The sequence below is a fragment of the Sceloporus occidentalis genome, unplaced genomic scaffold, assembly GCF_023333645.1.
Source record: "Sceloporus occidentalis isolate IW3139 unplaced genomic scaffold, rSceOcc1.0.p SCAF_103, whole genome shotgun sequence".
Classification (NCBI taxonomy): domain Eukaryota; kingdom Metazoa; phylum Chordata; class Lepidosauria; order Squamata; family Phrynosomatidae; genus Sceloporus; species Sceloporus occidentalis.
The window spans coordinates 499,082-521,666 of NW_028317083.1; the positions used below are offsets into that span (position 1 = coordinate 499,082).

General features: G+C 41.9%; 2 protein-coding genes across 2 annotated transcripts; both read left to right on the forward strand.

The window, feature by feature from the left end:
- Positions 1-2,921: 2,921 nt before the first annotated feature.
- On the forward strand, positions 2,922-4,271 carry LOC149283477 (protein kinase C delta type-like). Its single transcript, XM_089497434.1, has one exon. It carries the CDS (start codon positions 2,922-2,924, stop codon positions 4,269-4,271), a length of 1,350 nt encoding a protein of 449 aa, XP_089353560.1.
- A 4,719-nt stretch (positions 4,272-8,990) lies between these two features.
- Positions 8,991-21,954, forward strand: LOC149283478 (protein kinase C theta type-like). The gene is made up of 9 exons (XM_089497435.1): positions 8,991-9,159; positions 15,395-15,519; positions 15,863-16,030; positions 16,456-16,547; positions 16,717-16,779; positions 18,312-18,450; positions 18,752-18,943; positions 21,060-21,185; positions 21,928-21,954. Exons 1-9 carry the CDS (start codon positions 8,991-8,993, stop codon positions 21,952-21,954), a joined length of 1,101 nt encoding a protein of 366 aa, XP_089353561.1.
- The last annotated feature ends 631 nt before the right edge of the window (positions 21,955-22,585 follow it).

A 22,585-nucleotide genomic window follows, 5' to 3' on the forward strand; every position in this document is an offset into this window, starting at 1 on the left:
GACAGGAACTTTACACTGTTACTCACTCGTTTACATTGTAGCAGAATGTCACTTGTTCAGTGTTGTCACATGAAAATATATAATACAATATTTACAAAAATGTGAGGGGTGTACTCGCTTGTGTGAGATACTGTATACATATATATATATATAGGTAAATTGGATCGGGCGGTCTCCAACATGTCCAAAATAGTACATGGGAGCAGAATGACCGGATTTGAACTTATTATTTGTACTTATTGCCCTATAACTTGCAAAAAAGCAACAACAAAAAAACCATAAAAAGTGGGTATTTTGAAACTCAGGACAAATAGAATGTTTTTAGCATTTTTTGTTTTTCATTAGCTTTTGTAGAGGAGTAAATGATTTTTCAAATGAAAGTGAGAAAAAGGTGCTCTTTTCAATTTATCATCATATTTTATTACTTTTTATGAGAACTTACATGATATGATCCAAATGATATCTGAAGAAAGCCCATCTTGTCCTGTAAAACAACAAGAAATAACTTGTGTGAGTAAACTAAATGAGGGAGGAAAAAAATAACAGCTAAACAGGAGCACCGCAAAACTGTTAAAATAGCCTGGTTTTTAAGGGTTTAATAAAGAAATTGTGATATTCCATTATCAGATTTCCCATTAGATTTAGAGTTTGATCTGATCTGATCTTTTCCATATTGTCAGTTTTCTACTTTTGAAGTACTTTGAATTAATAACTTACAATTATTTCAATAAATAGCGGATATAAACTGTGTTTGAGCTCCTAGAGAAGTAGATTGCTCATCATGGAGTACCTGTACTTTTAAATGGGAGGTTTGGGGACCACAAGCTGCTTGGTAAATCCATGCATTTTATAGCTGGGGTGTCAAGGGGCCAGTTGCCTACTATATATAGGGTATTTTATTTTGAAAATGACATCACCCAAAAGAGGAAACGTAACTTATTTGGATACAGAACACTCCCTGAGAATCTACACAAAATTCTAAAGCTGTTGAATTTATTGTTTTCTTTTATGTAGGGCTGAAACAACTAATCGATAAAATCGATAATAATAGATAATGAAAATCGTTGTCAACGATTTTCATTATCGATTAATCGAATCGATTTTTATCGATTATAAAAATTATAATCCGATCTCAAACAGAGATCGGATTATAACACTAGAATCCAGATCCCCCGCAACGCTGCAGGGGACCTGGATTCCCCTCACTGTCGGCCGGTCTCTCACTTCCGTCTCTCTCCCCCTCCCATACACCCCTCTGACTCCTCCCCACTCCCATACATCACTCTGCCTCTCTACCCGGCTCCGTTACTGACAGGAACTTTCACTGCAGCCTCAGCGTAAGTGAAGGGCAGTAACGGAGGCTGGCTGTGCGCATCGTGCAGACCCCCACCAGCTGACAGAGAATCATCCTCTCTGTCAGCCGGTGGGGGTCTGCATCGCACAGACAGCCTCCGTTACTCACCTTCACTTACGCTGAGACTTCTATGAAGCTGCAGTGAAAGTTCCTGTCAGTAACGGTGCCGGGTAGAGAGGCAGAGCGGTGTATGGGAGGGGGGAGGAGTCAGAGGGGTGTATGGGAGCCACCCTCCCATACACCACTCTGCCTCTCTACCCGGCACCGTTACTGACAGGAACTTTCACTGCAGCTTCATAGAAGTCTCAGCGTAAGTGAAGGTGAGTAACGGCACTCTGCCTCTCTACCCGGCTCCCTGGTGTCTTGTGAACCTCCGTTGATGACAGGAGGCAGAGTGGAGTATGGGAGGGGGGAGGAGGCAGAGTGGAGTATGGGAGGGGGAGGAGGCAAAGTGATGTATGAGAGGGGGAGGACCAAAGTGATGTATGGGAGGGGGAGGAGGCAGATGGTGTATGGGAGGGGGGAGGAGGCAAAGTGGTATATGGGAGGGGGAGGAGGCAGAGTGGTGTATGGGAGGGGGGAGGAGCCAGAGTGGTGTATGGGAGGGGGAGGAGCCAGAGTGGTGTATGGGAGGGGGAGGAGCCAGAGTGGTGTATGGGTGAGTTATAGTGGTGTATGGGGGGTATTATGAATTTCAGGGCATATAGGGGGTATAAGGCATATCGATATTAGGCATATCAGGGGGGCATAAAACATATCTGGGGGTAAAAGGTATATCAGGGGGCTCAGTTGCATATCACTGGCACATAAGAGGTATAAGGCATATATGGGGGCAGAGTGGCAAGCTGGGGGTCAGATGTGCATAACCGGGGGCAGTTTGGTAAATAAAAAAAAATTTCAACAAGGCTTTTTCTCATAGTTTTTATTAAATATGAAAAATAGTTAACATATGAATTAATATTTACTAATAACTTTGTATTAAAACCTAGTTTGAGAAACACTGTGTTTGGGTTCTTGTAGCTTTTATTATTATGTCAGTAAAATAAGAAGGTGAATAGAGAGAGGCCATTGCGATAAAGAGATGAAAATTGTAAATTGTAAGTTTTTTATTACATTATTTTAAATTGAAAAAAAATTGCATTTTTTTATCCGCTTAATCGATTAATCGAAAAAATAATCGGCCAACTAAAATAATCGTTAGTTGCAGCCCTACTTTTATGTAGGATTTGTTGCCGTATACAAGTGCGTACCATGACAGTCTACTCTCAAAAATTAAACATCAGCTTTCACGTTACATAAATGAAATAATCATTTAAACTTACACATAAAACTGCATTATTGGTTATTTATCATCGCTGTTGGATATCTACAAAAACAGCACAGCAGCACCTTCATTGTTCTATAACCTGGTCAGTGCATTGTGACATTACGAGTGCATTGTGACATCATCACCCCTATAAAGCTGAGCGCCACGCCTCTTTCTCTTTAGTGCAGTTGGGCACCCGGCACTTGCAAGGTACTATCACATAGTGAACTTGAAGTGTTGCTACCAACTACCAAACCAAATATGGACAAGAAAAGCGAACCAATCGCTGTGGAGGATTGCTGCCTCCTTTGTGGACTGAGGTGGTGCGTGAAGAGATGCTGCCCCAAAAGACTGAGAACATTCTGTAAAAGATTCAGAGTAGCTTTCACAAATCTTGTAAGACAGAGAACAAGAGGTGAAAGCAACCAGCGTTCGGCCAGTGGAGTCTTAGTACTCAAAAGCAAGAACGAGACCGCTGCTAATGAGAGAGAGGATAACAGCCAGGATCTGGGGCAGCAGGAGGAAAAACAGGCAAATGAACACCTGGAGCAGCACGTGCAGCGGGGGAGAATGGTTGCCACTAAAAGACGCAGGAGTCAGGAGGAAAGTGGCATTCCTGCTAAACGATTTAGGAGCATTCTCCCAATGTCAGTGCTCTCCTTTACTTTTCATTCAGTGCTGGGAGAAGGCACCTTTGGAAAGGTCATGTTGGCTTCTGTTCCTGGCAGGGATTCCCAGATAGCGGTTAAGATCATCCGCAAGAAAGCTATGCAGCCAACACTCATACTGAAAGAGAGGAGGATCCTGGAGGTGGCTCGAAACAGCCCATTCCTGTGCCATGGATACGCGGCCTTCCAAACAGAGACCTGCGCTTTACTTCTCATGGAGTATTTGGCTGGAAGGAGCCTACGGTCATATCTGAACAGGGTGGGTTGTCTCACTGAGACCTCAGCTGCATTTTATGCAGCTGAAACAGTGTGTGGCATCCAGTTCCTCCACTCTCAGGGAATCATACACCGTGACCTAAAGCCCGACAATGTCTTGCTTGATGCAGAGGGCCATGTAAAGATCTGCGATTTTGGTCTTGCTGCAGAAGGAATTTTTGGAGACGCACAGACAGCAGAATGTTGCGGCACATTTCCGTACATGGCCCCAGAAGTACATCTGAAGAAAGCATACGGTGTTGCTGTGGACTGGTGGTCCTTCGGGGTGATGCTTTTCCAGATGCTTAATGGTGTTTTCCCATTCCGTGTTGGCAGAGATGGGAAGATAAGTGTCTTTTCCATTCTGTTCGACAAACCTAAGTACACCAAAGAGCTCACCGAAGAAACTGTGGATATCTTGAGGCATCTCCTACAGAAGGATCCTCAGCAACGCCTTGGGGTCATAGGAGAAATCAGAGAACATCCGTTCTTTCAGACCATCAAGTGGGATGATATAGAGAGTCGGCGTTCAGCTCCGCCTTACCAGCCGACATTAACATCAAATCGCCACCTAACGAAATGCCAGCCGATTCCATCTGTTCTAAAGATGACAGATGACATTTCCTCTTCATCCAGTAGCCAAAGTCTCCTTGGCTTTTCCTTTGTAACACCAGACTGGATGAATTGAAGGATGGAATGCGTCCTGGCAAAGAGACTCTAGATCTTCTTACCAACATAAAATGACAATAAATTAAGAAAAAAGAGGGTTAGACCTCACAATACAGTTTCTTCCTTTGTGACATCATATACCATGGTACAGTTGATATACTCTGAAATATCTAGACAAGTATGTCCCAAAAGGACAAAAAAATAATAATTCTGCTTTATGTAGCCCGGGATTAACGCAGGGCTCGACAAATCCCAGGCGCCAGGTCGCCATGGCGACAGAGAATTTTGTCCTGGCGCCTAGGTTTTGTCAGCCTCTTACATCCAGAAAAAATTGTGGATGTAAGAGGCTGAGTCACCACACGGGGGCACCACAGCGAGCACAGCCACACAGAGCCCGCCCCCGAGCCTGAGATCACTCCCACGGAGTGATCCTGTAGGCTGAAAACACGGTTGCTGGAAAACCAGCAATCGTGTTTTCAGCTGCCACAGGCAGCTTCAGGGAAGGGGGTTGTGTGTTGATTGGGCCCCCACACAAGTGTGGGGACCTGACCCAACACCCCCCAGCTGCCTGATCGCTCCATGAGAGCGACAGTGCAGCGTTAACCCCTTCAATGCCGCCCTTCATTTAGGGGTTAATTCCCATTTTGTACGGGACTCTGCTGCTTGTGGTCTGCCTGGAAGCCCAGGCAGACCAGCAACAGCAAAAACGAGCCCCCACAAGCCCTTTGATGATTCCTATAGGCATGGAAGCCTACAGTCGTCATCAAAGAGACTCCCCCTGCAATGGCTGGTCTATAGACCAGCAATTGCTTCCCAGCTGCCAGAGGCAGCTTCAGGGACAGGGGAGAGGGTTCTTTGGTCTCCCCATGAGTGTGGAGACCAGCCCCAACACCCCCCTGCTGCCTGATCGCTCCATGAGAGCGACAGTGCAGCGTTAACCCCTTCAATGCCACAATTGTGTATGACACATTCGTGGCATTGCAGGGGTTAACATTTGTCCCCACAAGCTTGTGGGGACTAAATATCAGTCAATGCTGTGCTCCAATGGAACATCAGCATCGAAAGAGTTAAAAAAAAAACAAAAAAAAAAAAAACAGCACTGACCTGAAAGTCCAGGGTGCTTCCAGGTCAAACGCTGTGATTTTAGTAAGTGGGCTGATGATGATCAGATCACTCCTGACCAACTGTTAGTTTAAAAAAATCCTGGCTCCTAACTTTTTTACCTGGCGCCTAGATTCACAACAAATTTGTCAAGCCCTGGATTAACGTAACGATGCGATACCGTACACAATAAGGTGCACCGTTCTCAAAGACTTTTCCCATCACAGTAATATTTTATTTCATTATTAGTAACTAGATCATTTAGGGTTTTTAAATGACAAGTGTTTATATATAAAAATGTCATTTTAGGGATCGAAACTCTTCTTTTTCTTACTTTGGTGTCCCAGTACTCTAGGATCTAAGGATTTTGCTGTGGCTGAGTATATTTCACTGAGCTTTAGATGTGTATTAGACGTAAATGAAATGTTTTCTAGATATATTTGCATATATGAAATATGCTATACAACGAAGTTTCTTAGTTATATAAATAAGCAAAGCAGCTCTTGAAGCCAAGTAGGAATGGTTATTAAGGCAGAGGGTGTGCAAATAACAAAGGGTCATCAGTTATTAAAGAGGAATCATCATCTTTTTAACAATCATTCCAATTTTAATAACCTTAAAAACCTTTAATAATTGATTATCAGGGGGGTTTAACCACAGAACTCTAGATACCTATCAAGCATTTCAATAAAACAAAGCAAGACATCTGAGGCATAGATAATGTGGAGTTTGTCACATTATATGGCCGTATATTTTGGTTATCCAGCCACTACGTCGAAGTACAGCAAATTTGGCAAGTCCTTTCTAGGGCTTCAACAACTTATCGATAAAATCGATAATAATCGATCATGAAAATAGTTGTCAACAATTTTCATTATCGAAAAATTGTTACTTGAATTGATTTGTTCAAACATAAGATGAGGTTTTTTTTCCCACAGCAAATGTTATTTACAAAAAAAAATACCCCTCGTCTTATAATAGAGGTCAGGCTACAAGACTAAGATCCAGGGGGGACCTGGATCCTCCTCTCTGGCAGCCGGTGGAGGTGGCATTTCTAGGGGCAGAGTGGTATATCTGGGGCAAATGTGCCAAACTGGGTGTTGGCAAATAAAAGGAAATAAAAACAAGAAATTAATTTTACTCAATCATACCTTTGAATTTACATTTACTGGTAAAACTTTTATAGGTTTTAAAACCTAGTTTGAGAAATATTGTGTATGGGTTCTTGTACCTTTAAAATGTAGCTTTTATTATTATGTCATATTAAAAAAGGAGCCCTTTGTTATTCGCAGCCCTGGTGCTTTCTATTTGCTCGGGTCATATTGCTTTCCAAGGAGCCGAGTCACTGGGACGGCAGTGCATTGTAACCCAAGTGACTCTCAAGCAATTTAAAGCCTTCTCTGGAGACCATTAATGAGACCTCCATGTGGGACGAGGGGCGGCTCAAACCTAAGGTTTGGTCAGAACCTACAAATATACCCAAAAAACAAACAAACTAGGGGAACGCACAACCTACAAAAGCACAAAAGGCTGCTAGAATAATAATGACCAATAAATCATCAAAACAAAGCAAGAATTCAGTGCAAACCCAGCAAAAACCATTCAAAAAAACACGTCAAATTGTTACTGCCGATACCCTTTTCAGTCTCTGATTTGAGGCAGTTTTTAAGGATAGTGGGGTTTTTCTAATGGCTATAAGAAAACTTTAATTTTTGCTCAGTGTGCTAAATATGTGCAACAACATTTTATATTTCCTCATTGTCATAGCTACCAACAGTCCGGTTTTCACTGGACAGTCTCAATTTTGGGGCACTGTGCATTGGTGGAAAGTGGAGAGCATGGCCCATTTGCACAGACCCTGTGATTCCCCTAACCAGACCAGGGAGGTGAGAAATCAGATGAGACCGGGTCCCACTCCTTCACGGCTCATGCCACACCTGAGAAGTTGGTGGGTACGCATTATTGTGCTCAAAGGGATGCACAACACTCTTTGGTCTGTAGACTCAAATAGGTAGTACCAAAAAAGATGACTCAGGCAGTCTGTTTGGGGGCTAAGATGAAAGAAACATAGAATGTGACATCAGACAAGAACCCATCGGCCCATCTAGCCTGCTCATGTCTCCTGATGTAAAGAATCAGACCATAATTAGTTATTGGACTTCTCTTAGATTCAGGATAGCTTTATGTCCATCACATGCATGTTTAATTTCCCTTACTGTATTAGCCTCTACTCAGTAAAATATCACGCCCTTACACTACCTCAACACCTTGTTTTGTTGTGTTTTATTTATTTTTATAGTTTCAGGAAAACAAAACAAAAATATAAAAAAACTGAGCTGGTACATCAAACGTTAACCCCAGATAGACAACAAAACCTGCCCTGTGCAAAGGGGGAACAGACAGTCCTTTTAACTCAACAAAGAGACCTAAGCGAGAGGGAAATCACTGGTGGGAGAGTGAACATTTATAAAATAACTTTACAAAGTCTACAGGATGGCCCAGACAAGCTGTTTGGGGCACTAAAAAAGTTGCTTGTGAACAACGGTGACACAGAAAGGCTGTTTGCGGACATTGATAAGCTTTTGTAGTTCCCTACAAATACTATGAAATCTGAAAAGACTTCTGCATGCGCATTGAGCTGATGAAAACTGCAAAAGGGCTGTATCATAAATATTACGGCAAAGATAAAAATTGCAAGAGCCCCTTAGTCTTAATGGCTACCATAAAGGCTACATATTGCTTGTATTACAGCACAAGCTAGTGCAACCTGGGCCTGATACAGTTAAATAATTACACAAATAATCAAAACCATTGCGGTCATGCCGGTGGTTCTAATAAATACAGGGCCAATTGTATAAATGGTGCTGTTACATTTAGTTTGATGCAATTTATTTTAATAAATGAATCAAAATAAAATGATTCCTCTTCCATCATGACATGAGTCCCATCAGGCTGGCGCCCAAATGTCATCTACCTTAAAAGGATCTTTCCATTGATGATTAACAAAGCCCTGGATCCTAAGGTTTCGGCTCTTGGAAAGGGGTTACCCAAAACAACAAAGTGGATCGCAAGGAAAATGTCACAGAAGAAGCTACCTTTGCCCAATGCCGCTACCTTCGAAAACGGCTGCTGGTTGTGTGGCTGTGGACTTGCATGCTAATGCACAACAGCCCCAGTGTGAGCCTTTACCGCAGCACAAAATGATCAAGACGAGACTCCTACTGTCCTGTGAAGAATATCATGCATCTGAAATCATAAGTTTCATGATCAGAAATGATTTTATGTATATCAGTGTTTAATTCTGTCATAATATATACATCTAGTACAAGAGATTGCAACTCGATACATACAGGCTCATCTATAAATGTTACAGCAACTTCAAACTGGCAACTTATTAATTCTGTCAATGTGATCTCTACATATGTTCAATTGTAAAGAAAAGCTACATAATAACACAAATACCTATTTGCCATGCCTAACTGGCATTGCCTTAAACACTCAGTGGCATGTGCCAGGCTGCTCAGCCAATCATAGGCCAGCATGCGGAATTCAAACGGTCATTTTCTTTCACCTCTCAGCGCACTAAGAAGTGTATTCCTTTGAGGTCATTTTCTTTGGGCTTTAAAAGACTACGGCCATGGAAAAACGGAAGAGAGAAGTTGATGGAGAACCTGCAGGTGTGATGGACCAACACCAGGGACAAGAGGATGGACCACCTGCCAAGAAGAACCACCTAGGGGCTGTACATCTTCCAGAACAGCCCCTTGACAACACCATGGGGACACCTGCAGTGGATCCATCAGCAAGTGAAAGAAAGAAAAAGAAAAGGAGAAGACAGAAGAAGAAGAAGCACCACCAAGCCTCAGGAGGAGCTATTTTGTTGAAGAGGCTTTCTTTCCAGAGAGTGCTTGGCGAAGGCGGCTTCGGAAAGGTGCAGAAGGACTATTTATTTCTTTTACATGTAGATTCTCAGACAAACTGCTTTATTTAGTTCATACAGATGATGGTTCTGTCATAGTCATCTTGTTACATGATACATTTCTGTACTCCTTGTACTTACATTGTGAAGGTCTTTGCAGATTGGAAATTAGAGCCATTGGTTACTGTTAATATTTGTACTACTCTTATTATAGGATTGTTTTATAAGTTAATATGTATTAACATCACCTTTATTTGAGGTTACTTACTTTTAAACTGTCTGTTTCTTGGTCACATGGCTGTAATTTATGGGAATATATGTTTCTTTACATTTTTAAGCAATATGCTGTCTTCTGCGCGAATAACTTGTTTGTTGTGAATTTTGCTAATAAAATATCAGTCGTTTATAGCCGTGTAGATGGATGCGTATTTATGTACTGTATGTATCTCTATCTATCTATATATGTTTCTTGCTTCTTACGTGTAATTTGAAATTAATTTAATGAGACAGGATAATTAGGTTACTTATAGCTATGTCTCTAATGGAATCAGGCAGTTGCTGCATGTTTATTATACCTTAACCGAGTGCAGTTATTTGGGACAAGAAAAAAGGGAAAGTTTGGTAATTATTGTACTGTATTGTATGGCTAATATTAAAAATTATTAGTAAACTATTTTCCCAGAGGCTTTATTCTCATATTCTCCTATATAAAGCAATGGGTCTAGCTTGATGGCCATCTAATGCATTTAAAAGGATGTTAAATATGATTAAGTGAGCGGGGGCACTTGGCAGTCGTCGTTACCCTGGGCTTTTATTAATATTGGGCAACTCTGCTGCTTTGGGGTTTATTCACAAAACAGCGAGTTTGACGGTGAGGTCGGGTCAGGTAAAATATTTGAAATCACTTGCATTTTGGATTGTAAAGGCCAACCCTGGGGAGTTTTACTCCTGCAATAAATTGCGTTAACACAATATGTCTGAATAGATTCCATGGGCAGATCGGGTCACAATGAAAGAAGTCATTGGCATTTCGTAACGTTACTTCATGATCTCAGTGACACTGGTTGTTTCTTGCTGTATATTAACACGTTCATTTAATTGGGATAAATAGCATGTTGACATCAACATTCAATGCCTAATGGCACATATCACATTTACTGATACAACACGCTCGGTTACATAACTATATGTTAACCTTGGTAGTATGGCAGCCCGGTAATATATTCTCACATAAACCTTGTTTGGACCTGCTTGGCTTTTCAAATAATGTAGATTGAATGTCATTTTTAACAATTCCCTATATGCCACTCTGCCCCATAATATGCCTTGTAACCCCTTAAATGCTAGTGTGGCATATAGGGGTATTAGGCATTTCTGGAGGCAGAGTGGCACATAGGGGGGTCAAAAGGCATATCATGGAGCACAGTGGCATATAGGGGGTATAAGGCATTTCTGGGGCAGAGTGGCAAGCCTGGGTACAGAGGTGCATAACTGGGGGGCAGGTTGGAAAATAAAAACCAAAAAAATATTTTTCTCAATCATAGCTGTTATTAAAGAAATAATAATTGTTTACATAGTTACATGAATTAACATTTACTAGTAAAACTTATTTCCTATAGGGTCATCTTATATTCAGGCTTTTTCTTTTTTTCCTAAATTAACATACAGATGTTGGGGGGCATCTTATAATCGAGGAAATACGGTAGTTTACATTTGAATTAATATTTACTAGTAAAACGTTTTAGGTATTAAAACCTAGTTAGGGAAATATCGTGTTTGGGTTCTTGTACCTTTTAAGATAGCTTTTACTATTATGTCATAGTAAAATAAAAAGGCGATTAGAGAAATGTCATTGTGATAGAGATTGTGTTGTTTTTAACACTTAGTTTGTTCATTAAATAATTTTAAACAAATACTTAGCATTTTTTTATCCAATTAGTAAAAAAAAAATCAAAAAAAAAATAAATCGGCTAACTTCACATAACGATTCTATATGGATAATTTTGGATTTTTTATTAGCACAGAGCAACCTGCAAAACACTTCTAATTGGACTAGACTAGGATCACGACCACCAAACTAATGAACCCTATTCTTATGGAAGATGCAAGTAGTCAATCGTGATGTAGTTCCTTGAGGAAGATTTCAATACGGACCCTAAAACATATGAATAGGACCCCATTGCTTCATGTTCATCACTTTGGTAGATGCCCTCCAACAATGTTGATACTTGGCAGATATGCTGCAGCATCATTATTACATATGACACAGTTCTATTAAATATGAATTGTTTAACATTAGCTTGTCTTTGGACCGTAAAATACCCGGACTCTCATACTGTGAACTAATAGTCTGGTCCGGTTCGGTAGAGGATTTTTCTACCAATACAAAATAGAGCTTTGTTAAAATATCTAAAACGCAGTGATCCGCCCAAAACTCCCAGGTAGGAATACTTAATACTAATCTTGTAAATTGTACATCCATTCACTTACAGGCATTGGCGAGGCAGAGAAGATTGGAAAGGGCATTAATATAAGGGACAGAACTTAAGGCTATAAATATAGCATTCCTTGGCTGCTTGCATCTTCCATAAGAATAGGGTTCATTAGCTTGGTAGTCGTGATCCTAGTCTATTAATTAGAATTGAGAATTGGATTTCAGGAAGTGTTTTGCAGGTTGCTCTGTGCTAATAAAAAATCCAAAATGATCCATATAGAATCGTTATGTGAAGAAAGCAGGAGGAATATTCTTGTAAAATCCCATTATATTTGGTAAAAGGGGCCCAATAAATGAAGGGGGATGTCCTATTCAAGAGGGACACAGTTTGCTCATTAAGTATGGACGACGCGTTTATTCTTCTCCCTTTAAAGAACAAATCGATTAGTTGGCCGTTTTTTGGTTTTTTTACAAATTGGATAAAAAATGTATTCGTTTATTTTAAATTATTTAATGAACAAACTAGGTGTTAAAAACAACATAAACATGTTTCACTGTACTCTGCACACAATACTTTCATCTCTTTATCACAAGGCATTTCTCTAATCGCCTTTTTATTTTACTATGATAATAATAAAAGCTATATTAAAAGGTACAAAAACCCAAACACAATATTTCCCTAACTAGGTTTTAATACCTAAAAAGTTTTACTAGTAAATATTACCGTATTTGCTCGATTATAAGACAAGGTTTTTTCCAGAGCAAATGCTCTGAAAAACACCCCTCGTCTTATAATCGGGGTCGTCTTATAATCAGACCTCAAATAGGTCTGACTATGAGACTAAGATCCAGATCGACCTGGATCCTCCTGTGTTATGCCCTCCCCCCTCAACTTACCGGTGCTTCTGAGTCCCCGGTGCTTAGTACGGGCAGCGTGTAGAGCTCTACGCGAAGTTGTCTACACGAATTGCGTAGAAATCTACACGCTGCCCGGACTAAGCACCGGGGACTCAGAAGCACCGGTAAGTTTGGAGGAGGGAGGGGGAGGGAGTGTTAAATGGGGGGGGGCATAAGGCATTTATGGAGGCAGAGTGCTCTGTAAAATGCCTTTTAACCCCCTTAATGCCACTCTGCCTCCAGAAATGCCTTTTAACCCTCTATACGCCACTCTGCCTCCTGAAGTGCCTTATACCTCCCTATATGCCACTCTGCCCCATAATATGCCTTTTAACCCCCTAAATGCCAGAGTGGCATATATGGGTATAAAGCATTTCTGGAGGCAGAGTGGCACATAGGGGGTCAAAAGGCATATCATGGGGCACAGTGGCATTTAGAGGGTTAAAAGGCGTATCATGGGGCATAGTGGCATATATGGGGTATAAGGCATTTCTGGGGCAGAGTGGCAAGCCTGGGGGCAGATGTGCATAACTGGGGGGCCGGTTGAACAACTGGCCCCGCCCCTTCCTTCTCCAGAACCACATGGCTGTGACACTCATCTAACAGTAAGTATAAAATTATTATTTGGGATACTGAAAGTTAGGGGAGGTGGGGGTTAATTTAGGGGCAGTTATGGTTAATGGGGTGTTTAGGATTAATTTAGGGGCAGTTATGGTTAATGGGGTGTTTAAGGTTAATTTAGGGGCAGTTATGGTTATTAGGGTGTTCAGGGTTAATTTAGGGGCAGCTATGGTTAATGGGGTGTTTGGGGTTAATTTAGGAGCAGCTGTGGTTAATGGGGTTAATTTGAGGCAGTTGTGGTTAATGGTGTGTTTAGGGTTAATTTAGGGGAAGCTGTGATTAATGTGGAGTTTAGGGTTAATTTAGGGTACTTGTTTTGATGGGGTATTTAGCGTTAATTTAAGGGTAGTTATGGTTAATGGGGTGTTTAGGGTTAACTTAATGATGAGAACTGAGGGTTAATTTAATTAATTTAATAAAGTTAACTTAAGGTGCAGTTAGAGGTGGCAAAACTAAGGGGAATCTAAATCCTGGGGGCAGTGAAGTGACATATCTGTGGGTATAAGGCATATACAGTGTATAAGGCATATGTGGGGAGGGCAGCGTGGCATGTCTGGGGAGGACGGAGTGGTGTATGAGGGTGTATAAGGCATATCTGGGGCCACAGTGGCATATCTGGGGGTAGAGTGGAGTGGCATATCTGGGGAGGGCAGGGTGGCATGTCTGGAAGGCAGGGTGGCATGTCTGGGGAGGATGGAGTGGTGTATCAGGGGTACAAGGCGTATCAGGCACAGTGGCATGTGGGGGGTAGAGTGGAGTGGCAGATGTGGGAGGCACTGTGGAGCGGTATATGTGGGAGGCAGCGTGGAGTGGCAGATGTGGGAGGCAGCGTGGCGTGGTATATGTGGGAGGCAGCGTGGCGTGGTATATGTGGGAGGCAGCGTGGCGTGGTATATGTGGGAGGCAGCGTGGCGTGGTATATGTGGGAGGCAGCGTGGCATATGTGGGAGGCAGCGTGGCGTGGTATATGTGGGAGGCGGCGTGGCGTGGTATATGTGGGAGGCGGCGTGGAGTGGTATATGTGGGAGGCAGCGTGGAGTGGCAGATGTGGGAGGCAGCGTGGAGTGGTATATGTGGGGGGCAGCGTGGAGTGGTATATGTGGGGGGCAGCGTGGAGTGGTATATGTGGGAGGCAGCGTGGAGTGGTATATGTGGGAGGCAGCGTGGAGTGGTATTTGTGGGAGGCAGCGTGGCAAGCCTGGGCTCAAATGTGTATAAATTGGGAAGGCTGGTTGGGAAAAAAAGACAAGAAATACATTTTATCAAAGTTTTTTTTATTCTGCTGTTTGTATTTAGCATCATTTGTTTATTAAATTATTTTAAATAAATGAAAAATTTACATTCATTTTTTTTATCCGATTAATCGAAAAAAATAATCGGCCAACTAATCAATTATGAAAATAATCGTTAGTTGCAGCCCTAGTTTACATGAATTAACATTTACTGGTAAAACTTTTTTCCTATAGGGTCATCTTATAGTCAGGTGTTTTCTTTTTTTCATAAATTAATATTCAGATTTGGGGGGGGGTCGTCTTAAAATCGAGCAAATACGGTAATTCAAATGTAAACTACCATACGTGCTCGATTATAAGACGACCCTGATTATAAGTCGACTCCCCAAAATCAGTATATTCATTTAGGAAAAAAGAAAAAGCCTGAAAACGACCCTATAGGAAAAAGGTTTTACTAGTAAATGTTAATTCGTGTACCTATGTAAGCTATTTTTTTAATAACAGCTATGATTGAGAAATATATTTTTGGGGTTTTTATTTTCCAACCTGCTCCCCAGTTATGCACATCTGCACCCAGGCTTGCCACTCTGCCCCAGAAATGCCTTATACCCCTATATGCCACTCTAGCATTTAAGGGGTTAAAAGGCATATTATGGGACAGAGTGACATGTAGGGAGGTATAAGGCATTTCAGGAGGCAGAGTGGCGTACAGAAGGTTAAAAGGCATTTCTGGAGGCAATGGCATAAAGGGGGTTAAAATGCATATCTGGAGGCAGAGTGGCATCCAGGGGATTAAAAGGCATATCACAGAGCACTCTGTCTACAGAAATGCCCTATGGGTTGACGGGGTGACCACATCCAAGCACTCTAAAAAGCAGAGGAGCATCAGGACTGTGAGGACTTACCCTCAAACAGAGTCCTCTCCTCTCTGTCCCCAGGGTCATCCCCGGAGGGAATCCCTTGCCGCTCCACCGCTGCAGTGTCTCCGGAGCTGGCAGGTATTCACAACATACCCGCTAACAGGTCACGCAAACGACCAGTCATTCCAACAGTGCTTGATCACGTGATGACATCACATGATCTCGCATGACCTGAAATTGCATTGTTTTCAGCACTAAATTAGCTCAGAAACCTCAGTATCTCATTGTCCTTGCACATTTTTGGCACAAGTTTGTGCCATTTTTTCCATAAATATCTCTGCCATATCATTCGGCACCAACAATGACTGCCTAATTTACCTCTGCACCTTCGCAGTATGTAACATCATTACGATGGAATGCTCTTTGGTCCACCAGCATTATCATCAAAATGCAAAATTCACATTCTCTCCAAAGGTTGTTTGCAATTATAAAGGATTGACCTAGTAACCTACAGACTCCTTTATATGCATACTTTGTCTCTTCCAGGTCTTTCTGGCATCAGACCTGAAGACCAACAAACAGCTGGCAGTAAAAGTTGTGAGAAAGAGAGCCATGCTGCAACGCCTTGAGGGCATTTTTGTTGAACGGAGGGTCCTTGAGGTTGCCACCGGAAGCGCCTTCCTAACACAGGCCTATGGCACCTTCCAGACCAAGGTACCAACAGGACTGTCTCTCCTCCGTCTCCCTGTCTTCCGTTACAATATGATCTGCTTGATCTCAGCGCCTAATGCTTTCCTTGGCCTCCACTCGCTCTGGTCTCTTTTCTACATTCATCTGATACATCTTTCGTTTTTTATTTATGTTACCTTTCATATGGTATTTAACTCACTAGAATAATATATTACTGGAATATATAATAATATATACTAGGGTTAATAAGAAAACACAATACCACAATTTGTGATAGATTTTTGTAACACTAAATGCTTTTACTTATATTTTTTTCTTAGTTTTGTTTGGAAACATTGACAATGTTATAGACAAAAAAAATACATCAATCAATCAATATTCGATAATGAGGTTGTTGGAAAAGAAGGCATTTTAGACGGCTATCTAACTATAACTGACTTGTTACGCAGGACCATCTGTATTTTGTTATGGAGTACGTGAGCGGAGGAGACTTGTTTTCCTATCTGGAGAAGAACGGAAGGCTAGATCTCTGCACCACAACGTAAGAAAACATGATTTTTACAGCAGAGGATTGCCATAGAATTAGCACATGAAAAGTAGACTAATGAAGATGTTACTGTACTACTGAGCCATTATAAATTAAAATGTTAACTCTTTAACGCTGCATTTTTTCAATACTTGTGTCTGATAAATGTTCTGATAATTGTCAGATTCTTTGCTGCGGAGATGGTGTGCGGGATGCAATACCTCCACGAGAGAGGAATTATACATCGGTAAGCATACCTTCTTTCCACATTAGAAAATTGCTTTTGCTCTTCTATCTAGCAATAACATGTATTTATGATCAAACTCCTTGAAGATTGGGCTGTTTTTTACATTTTTTAACTAAATGTTTCTGTGGTGTTTGTGTTTAGCTGTCATTTTCTTCCTTCTCATTTAGTTTACCCACACAAACTATATTTTGATTTAGTAACAAAACTTGTTAAATAGATTCTAATATTTGTTCTGCGCTTCGAAATAATCAGTGTTTTTATTTATTTATTAATTGCAAGTTATAGGGCAATTAGTACAAACAAGTAGCCTATTAAAACTTAATTTCCAGCACCCATGCCCTATTTGGGCCGATACAAAGGGATCACTGCTCACTTTCCACGCTCGCTTAACCCTATAACGTGCCACGCATGTGATCCTTAACGTTATGTTTTTTCTGTGATGTGCCCGGCCCGTCATTGGTCGTTAAAGAGCTAAACATATGGCACAAATCTATGCAGTTTTATTTGTTGAGGCATCGTATTTAGGAGGTAGAAAGGATACACTTAAACAACCGATGTAAGATAACTGAGACAGTCAGCTGCCAGCAGCGAAACTTAGGATCTCCAGTATACGGTCTTCCTGGCTTCAAATATATCCCTTCCAATGGGCCATCTGTCACGGACTGGGTCCATGCTGATGACTGCATTGACCCAGCGCGCCCAAAGATTGTGTGCAGGAGTCACAGTGCAGTAGTGGAGTTGGACAGGGCCTGGTTGCGGGGTGACCGCACTCACCTGGGTGTTGAGTACCCCAGGAACAGGCATGAGACATCTCACAAGACTCATGTGCGGGATGCTGCAGGCTGGGAGAATGGAAGCTAAGCAGGGAAATATAGCAGACACATAACAAGCAAGAGACAGGGAGACCAGGCACGAAACATAACCAGACAAGATATACATGTTACTGAGCACAACAATGAACAAGACAAGGAATAAACATAACCAGACAAGTTATACATAACACAGGGCACAACAGAGAACAAGACAGGGCACCCCGCTGCCGGGGATACAGGACAGGACACCCCGCTGCCGGGGATACAGGACAGACTGACACACATAAATACAGAAACTAGCCTAGGACTGTTTGATAACTATTGGAGATTCCGTCACATCTTCTGGCCATAGTATGCTTAGCCCACCACTACGCCAAAGTACTCCAATGGCGGTGGGTCCTAACGCTAATCCCTGCTGACAAAGGTACGAAACAAACCAAACATGAAATCCAAACACATAGCACTGAGACATACCTTTAGACTGTAGACTGAGATAAACAGAACACACGGGAGGGGCGCACCTTATAAAGGAAACAGAGCTGAAGCAGAAGCAAGGAATGGAAGATCAGAACAGAGCAAAAGGAAATCCAGGAAAGGGAAACTGAAGCAAGAGTGAGATATGCAGCTCCACAGCCCGGGTAGGACACATCTTATTGAACCGATGTTTAGTTATGGGTTTCTGACTAAAATAAACTAAACTCAAACTTTCACTCTTTGCAGAGACCTCAAGCCTGAAAACATCCTGTTGACTAGCGAGGGCCATCTGAAGATCGCCGATTTCGGGCTGGCGCTGGAGGGCATCATCGGACAAAGGACAGCGAGAGGACATGCCGGAACAGTTGGCTTTATCGCACCGGAGGTGAGAAACAGATAATGGATGAAATCTAATAATGTCACCAACTTTCAGGGATGTCACAGGCCTTGTTACAGTAACTACATTTGTAATTAATGTCCTCCAGTATCCTATAGTTATACGGGTGAAGCCTAGTAAGTGGATAGCTTGGATTATGGTGATATATTTATCAACATTGTTAAAACAATTCACATTTTCTAGAGACTTTATATTGAACCTCTTTTTTAAATTATTTGAAAACCCTTAGATATTCATAATTAGTATTTTGTTTTGGTGATTATTTTGGTGACTTTCTGGTATTTGGCAGATCTACCAAGGAGAAAAGTATAACGCCGCAGTGGACTGGTGGTCATTCGGAGTCATCTTGTACGAAATGTCCACCGGAGAAGAACCCTTCTACTGCGGAGACACGCGGGCGCTCGTGGTCACATCAACGCTGCAGGATACACCATTCTATCCCGAGTATCTGAGTCCAGCCACCAAAGATGTACTGATAAAGGTGGGTATAATCAGACTCTGTTGAATGATGTCATATAATGCGTTACATAGAATGATTTTACAAAACTACACAGAATTACACAGTTAAGAATGTTTAGTAAGAGTTACTGCCGCATAGCAGCCTTAAAAAGCTCAAACATTTTATCTTATTACAAAGTACCCTGTTCTTATTTCCTTTACATTTGAAAATGGACCCTTTGGCAAGTATTCTCTTGTATATTTGGGCCCTGACCCTGACATCTGCTCATCGGTAGCATCACCATATAGCAGCTACATTAAGCTTAATGGAGGATGGAGGGGAAAGACTAATGCAAGAAAAGACAAATTGTAGTAATTCAATTATTGGTATATTTGTTTCACTTAATAATTTGTTTCACTTTTTCACTGCTTTGAATATGATTATTTTTAGGGCTGCAACTAACGATTATTTTAATAATCGATTAGTTGGCCGATTAGTTAATTTTTTCGATTAATCGGATAAAAAAAAAATGCAATCTATAATGTACACTTTCATCTCTTTATCGCAATGTCCTCTCTCTATTCACCTTATTTTACTGACATAATAATAAAAGCTACAAGAACCCAAACACTGTGTTTCTCAAACTCGGTTTTAATACAAAGTTATTAGTAAATATTAATTCATATGTTAACTATTTTTCATTTTTAATAAAAACTATGAGAAAAAAGCCGTTTACATTTTTTTTTATTTACCAAACTGCCCCCGGTTATGCACATCTGACCCCCAGCTTGCCACTCTGCCCCCACATATGCCTTATACCTCTTATATGCCAGATTCCACTGTGCCCCCTGATATGCCACTGTGCCCCTGATATGCCTTATACTCCTTATATGCCAGTGATATGCAACTGAGCCCCCGATATACCTTTTACCCCCAGATATGTTTTATGCCCCCCTGATATGCCTAATATCGATATGCCTTATACCCCCTATATGCCACTGAGCCCCCTGATATACCTTTTACCCCCAGATATGTTTTATGTCCCCCTGATATGCCTAATATTGATATGCCTTATACCCCCTATATGCCCTGAAATTCATAATACCCCCCATACACCACTATAACTCACCCATACACCACTCTGGCTCCTCCCCCTCACATACACAACTCTGGCTCCTCCCCCTCCCATACACCACTCTGGCTCCTCCCCCCCCATACACCACTCTGCCTCCTCCCCCCTCCCATACTCCACTCTGCCTCCTCCCCCCTCCCATAATCCACTCTGCCTCCTCCCCCCTCCCCATACTCCACTCTGCCTCCTACAGCAACGGAGGTTCACCAGGGAGCCGGGTAGAGAGGGAGAGTGGTGTATGGGAGGGGGAGGAGCCAGAGTGGTGTATGGGAGGGGGAGGAGCCAGAGTGGTGTATGGGAGGGGGAGGGGCCAGAGTGGTGTATGTGAGGGGGAGGAGCCAGAGTGGTGTATGGGTGAGTTATAGTGGTGTATGGGGGGTATTATGAATTTCAGGGCATATAGGGGGTATAAGGCATATCAATATTAGGCACATCAGGGGGACATAAAACAGAATCGAGGTCTCCTGCAGAGGATAATCCTCTCTGTGTCAGCCGGTGGGGGTCTGCATCGCACAGACAGCCTCCGTTACTGCCCTTCACTTACGCTGAGGCTTCTATGAAGCTACAGTGAAAGTGCCTGTCAGTAACGGAGTCGGGAGAGAGACAGAGCGGTGTATGGGAGGAGGGAGGAGTCAAAGGGGTGTATGGGAGGGGGAGAGAGACGGAAGTGAGAGACCGGCCGACAGTGAGGGGGATTCCAGGTCCCCTGCAGTGTTGCGGGGGATCTGGATTCTAGTGTTCTAATCCGATCTCTGTTTGAGATCGGATTATATAAGGAGAGTAGTTTTTCAGAGCATTTGCTCTGAAAAAAACCTCTTTTTATAATCGATAAAAATCGATTCGATTAATCGATAATGAAAATCGTTGACAACGATTTTCATTATCGATTAGTTGTTTCAGCCCTAATTATTTTATTTTTGGAACTGTTTAAATGTATGTTCCCATATAATAGCATTCCTTGTGTTCTGATGTTGCACATATACATGCAGTGACTCTGTTATTCACTCTCCTTCATTCTCTTTACAGCTGCTGTGTAAGAACCCATCCAGGCGGTTGGGGGCCACCGGACACATCAGATCTCATCTCTTTTTCCAGTCTATTGACTGGGAAGAGCTGGAGGCTGGGACATTAGATGCCCCTGTGTCGCTCACAGTAAGAAACCAAACAGAAACATACAACAGATAATAGGGAGTGTGTTAGAACGATAGCATATTCGTCTAATTCACATAATGTCTAGGGGGATACACACTAAGGCCTAGGAGGACAATTTGGGTTTTATTAGTTGTTGCGGTGTCATTAAATTGCCTCAGGGACTGGCTGTGAAACCAGGACAGACAGGACAGAAATGTAACGAGGCAGAGCAGTGAAAGGACGTATGTCTGTAACCTGGTGTTTCTCGCTCTGCTTACATGTTTAGGAACCTAATAATGATCTGGATGCTCTGCACACTTCATTATTTCCTGTATAAAACTAACATCAAGTTTTATTTTTTTCACAGTCATCACTGGACAGTCCAACGCAGCAAGTGGTAGAAGGAAGAGCCATATCGTCATCAGAGGCCATGAAGACACCTCTTGGCTCTACTGAGCAACAACTCTTCAATGGATTTTCTTTTACCAGCAAAAAGTGGGCCATCTAATCAGCTCAAGCTGCAGCCCTTTGAGATGTGACAACACTCAGCCAGATCACCAACCTGCCGCCACCACCCACCCTGTCCGCCGATCTCCAGCCCGCAACGCCCAGAATGCTACGCAGAGAATCTACAGCCGCTCTCTCTCTCCTCCTCTCTCCACACGATACTCCTATGTTGAAATGTTGTTGTTTTTAAATGGTTTGAAATGAGTTTGTTACATTTACTTAATGGTTAATAGTTCAGTTTTGTCTTTTTTTTTAGGTTAGGATGTCCCGCATCCTGAGTTGAAGTTATAGAACAACGTGGGACATCACATAGTACATAGAAGAAGGGGCATAGAACTTTTAGGAATTTTATTTAAATGTTATTGATTAAGGACTTGCTTATAGTAGGGGATAGTAGGGCATTAGATAAATATGTATTAAGAGGTAAGTAGCCTTAGGTTTATTTAAGTATCTACACAAGTTAAGATAAGTTAAAGACATATTGATGATAGTAGGGAATTAGATAAATATGTATTAAGAGGTAAGTACCCTGAGGTTTATTTAAATTTCTACACAAATTAAGATAATTTAAAGACATATTGATGATAGTAGGGGATAGTAGGGGATTAGCTAAATATGTATTAAGAGGTAAGTACCATGAGGTTTATTTAAGTACACATATAATACATATTTTAATACCTTTTCACCCTCACTATGCCAAAGTACCCAATTCGGACAGCCCTAACCTAGCTGTATTGCTTACCATGACATCTTTTCTGTTCTCCTAAAAAGCGAAGCCTCCCAGTTCCTTGCCTGGCAGAGTTGGTCTATGTGAAAAACTCTGCAGGGCGGCTAAGACTGTACAGCTTCCATAAATAACGTATCGGCGGATGACAACTGGGTAAGTGCGGAACCCAGTGGGGTAGAAGACGTTT

What these genes read in the sequence shown, in the direction of transcription:
- LOC149283477 (XM_089497434.1), top strand. Translation starts at nt 2,922, where the DNA reads ATGGACAAGAAAAGCGAACCAATCGCTGTGGAGGATTGCTGCCTCCTT.
- LOC149283478 (XM_089497435.1), top strand. Translation starts at nt 8,991, where the DNA reads ATGGAAAAACGGAAGAGAGAAGTTGATGGAGAACCTGCAGGTGTGATG. An exon ending in CTAGATCTCTGCACCACAAC is followed by an intron (nt 16,548 to 16,716) that starts GTAAGAAAACAT and finishes GATAATTGTCAG; the next exon opens with ATTCTTTGCTGCGGAGATGG. An exon ending in CCAAAGATGTACTGATAAAG is followed by an intron (nt 18,944 to 21,059) that starts GTGGGTATAATC and finishes TTCTCTTTACAG; the next exon opens with CTGCTGTGTAAGAACCCATC.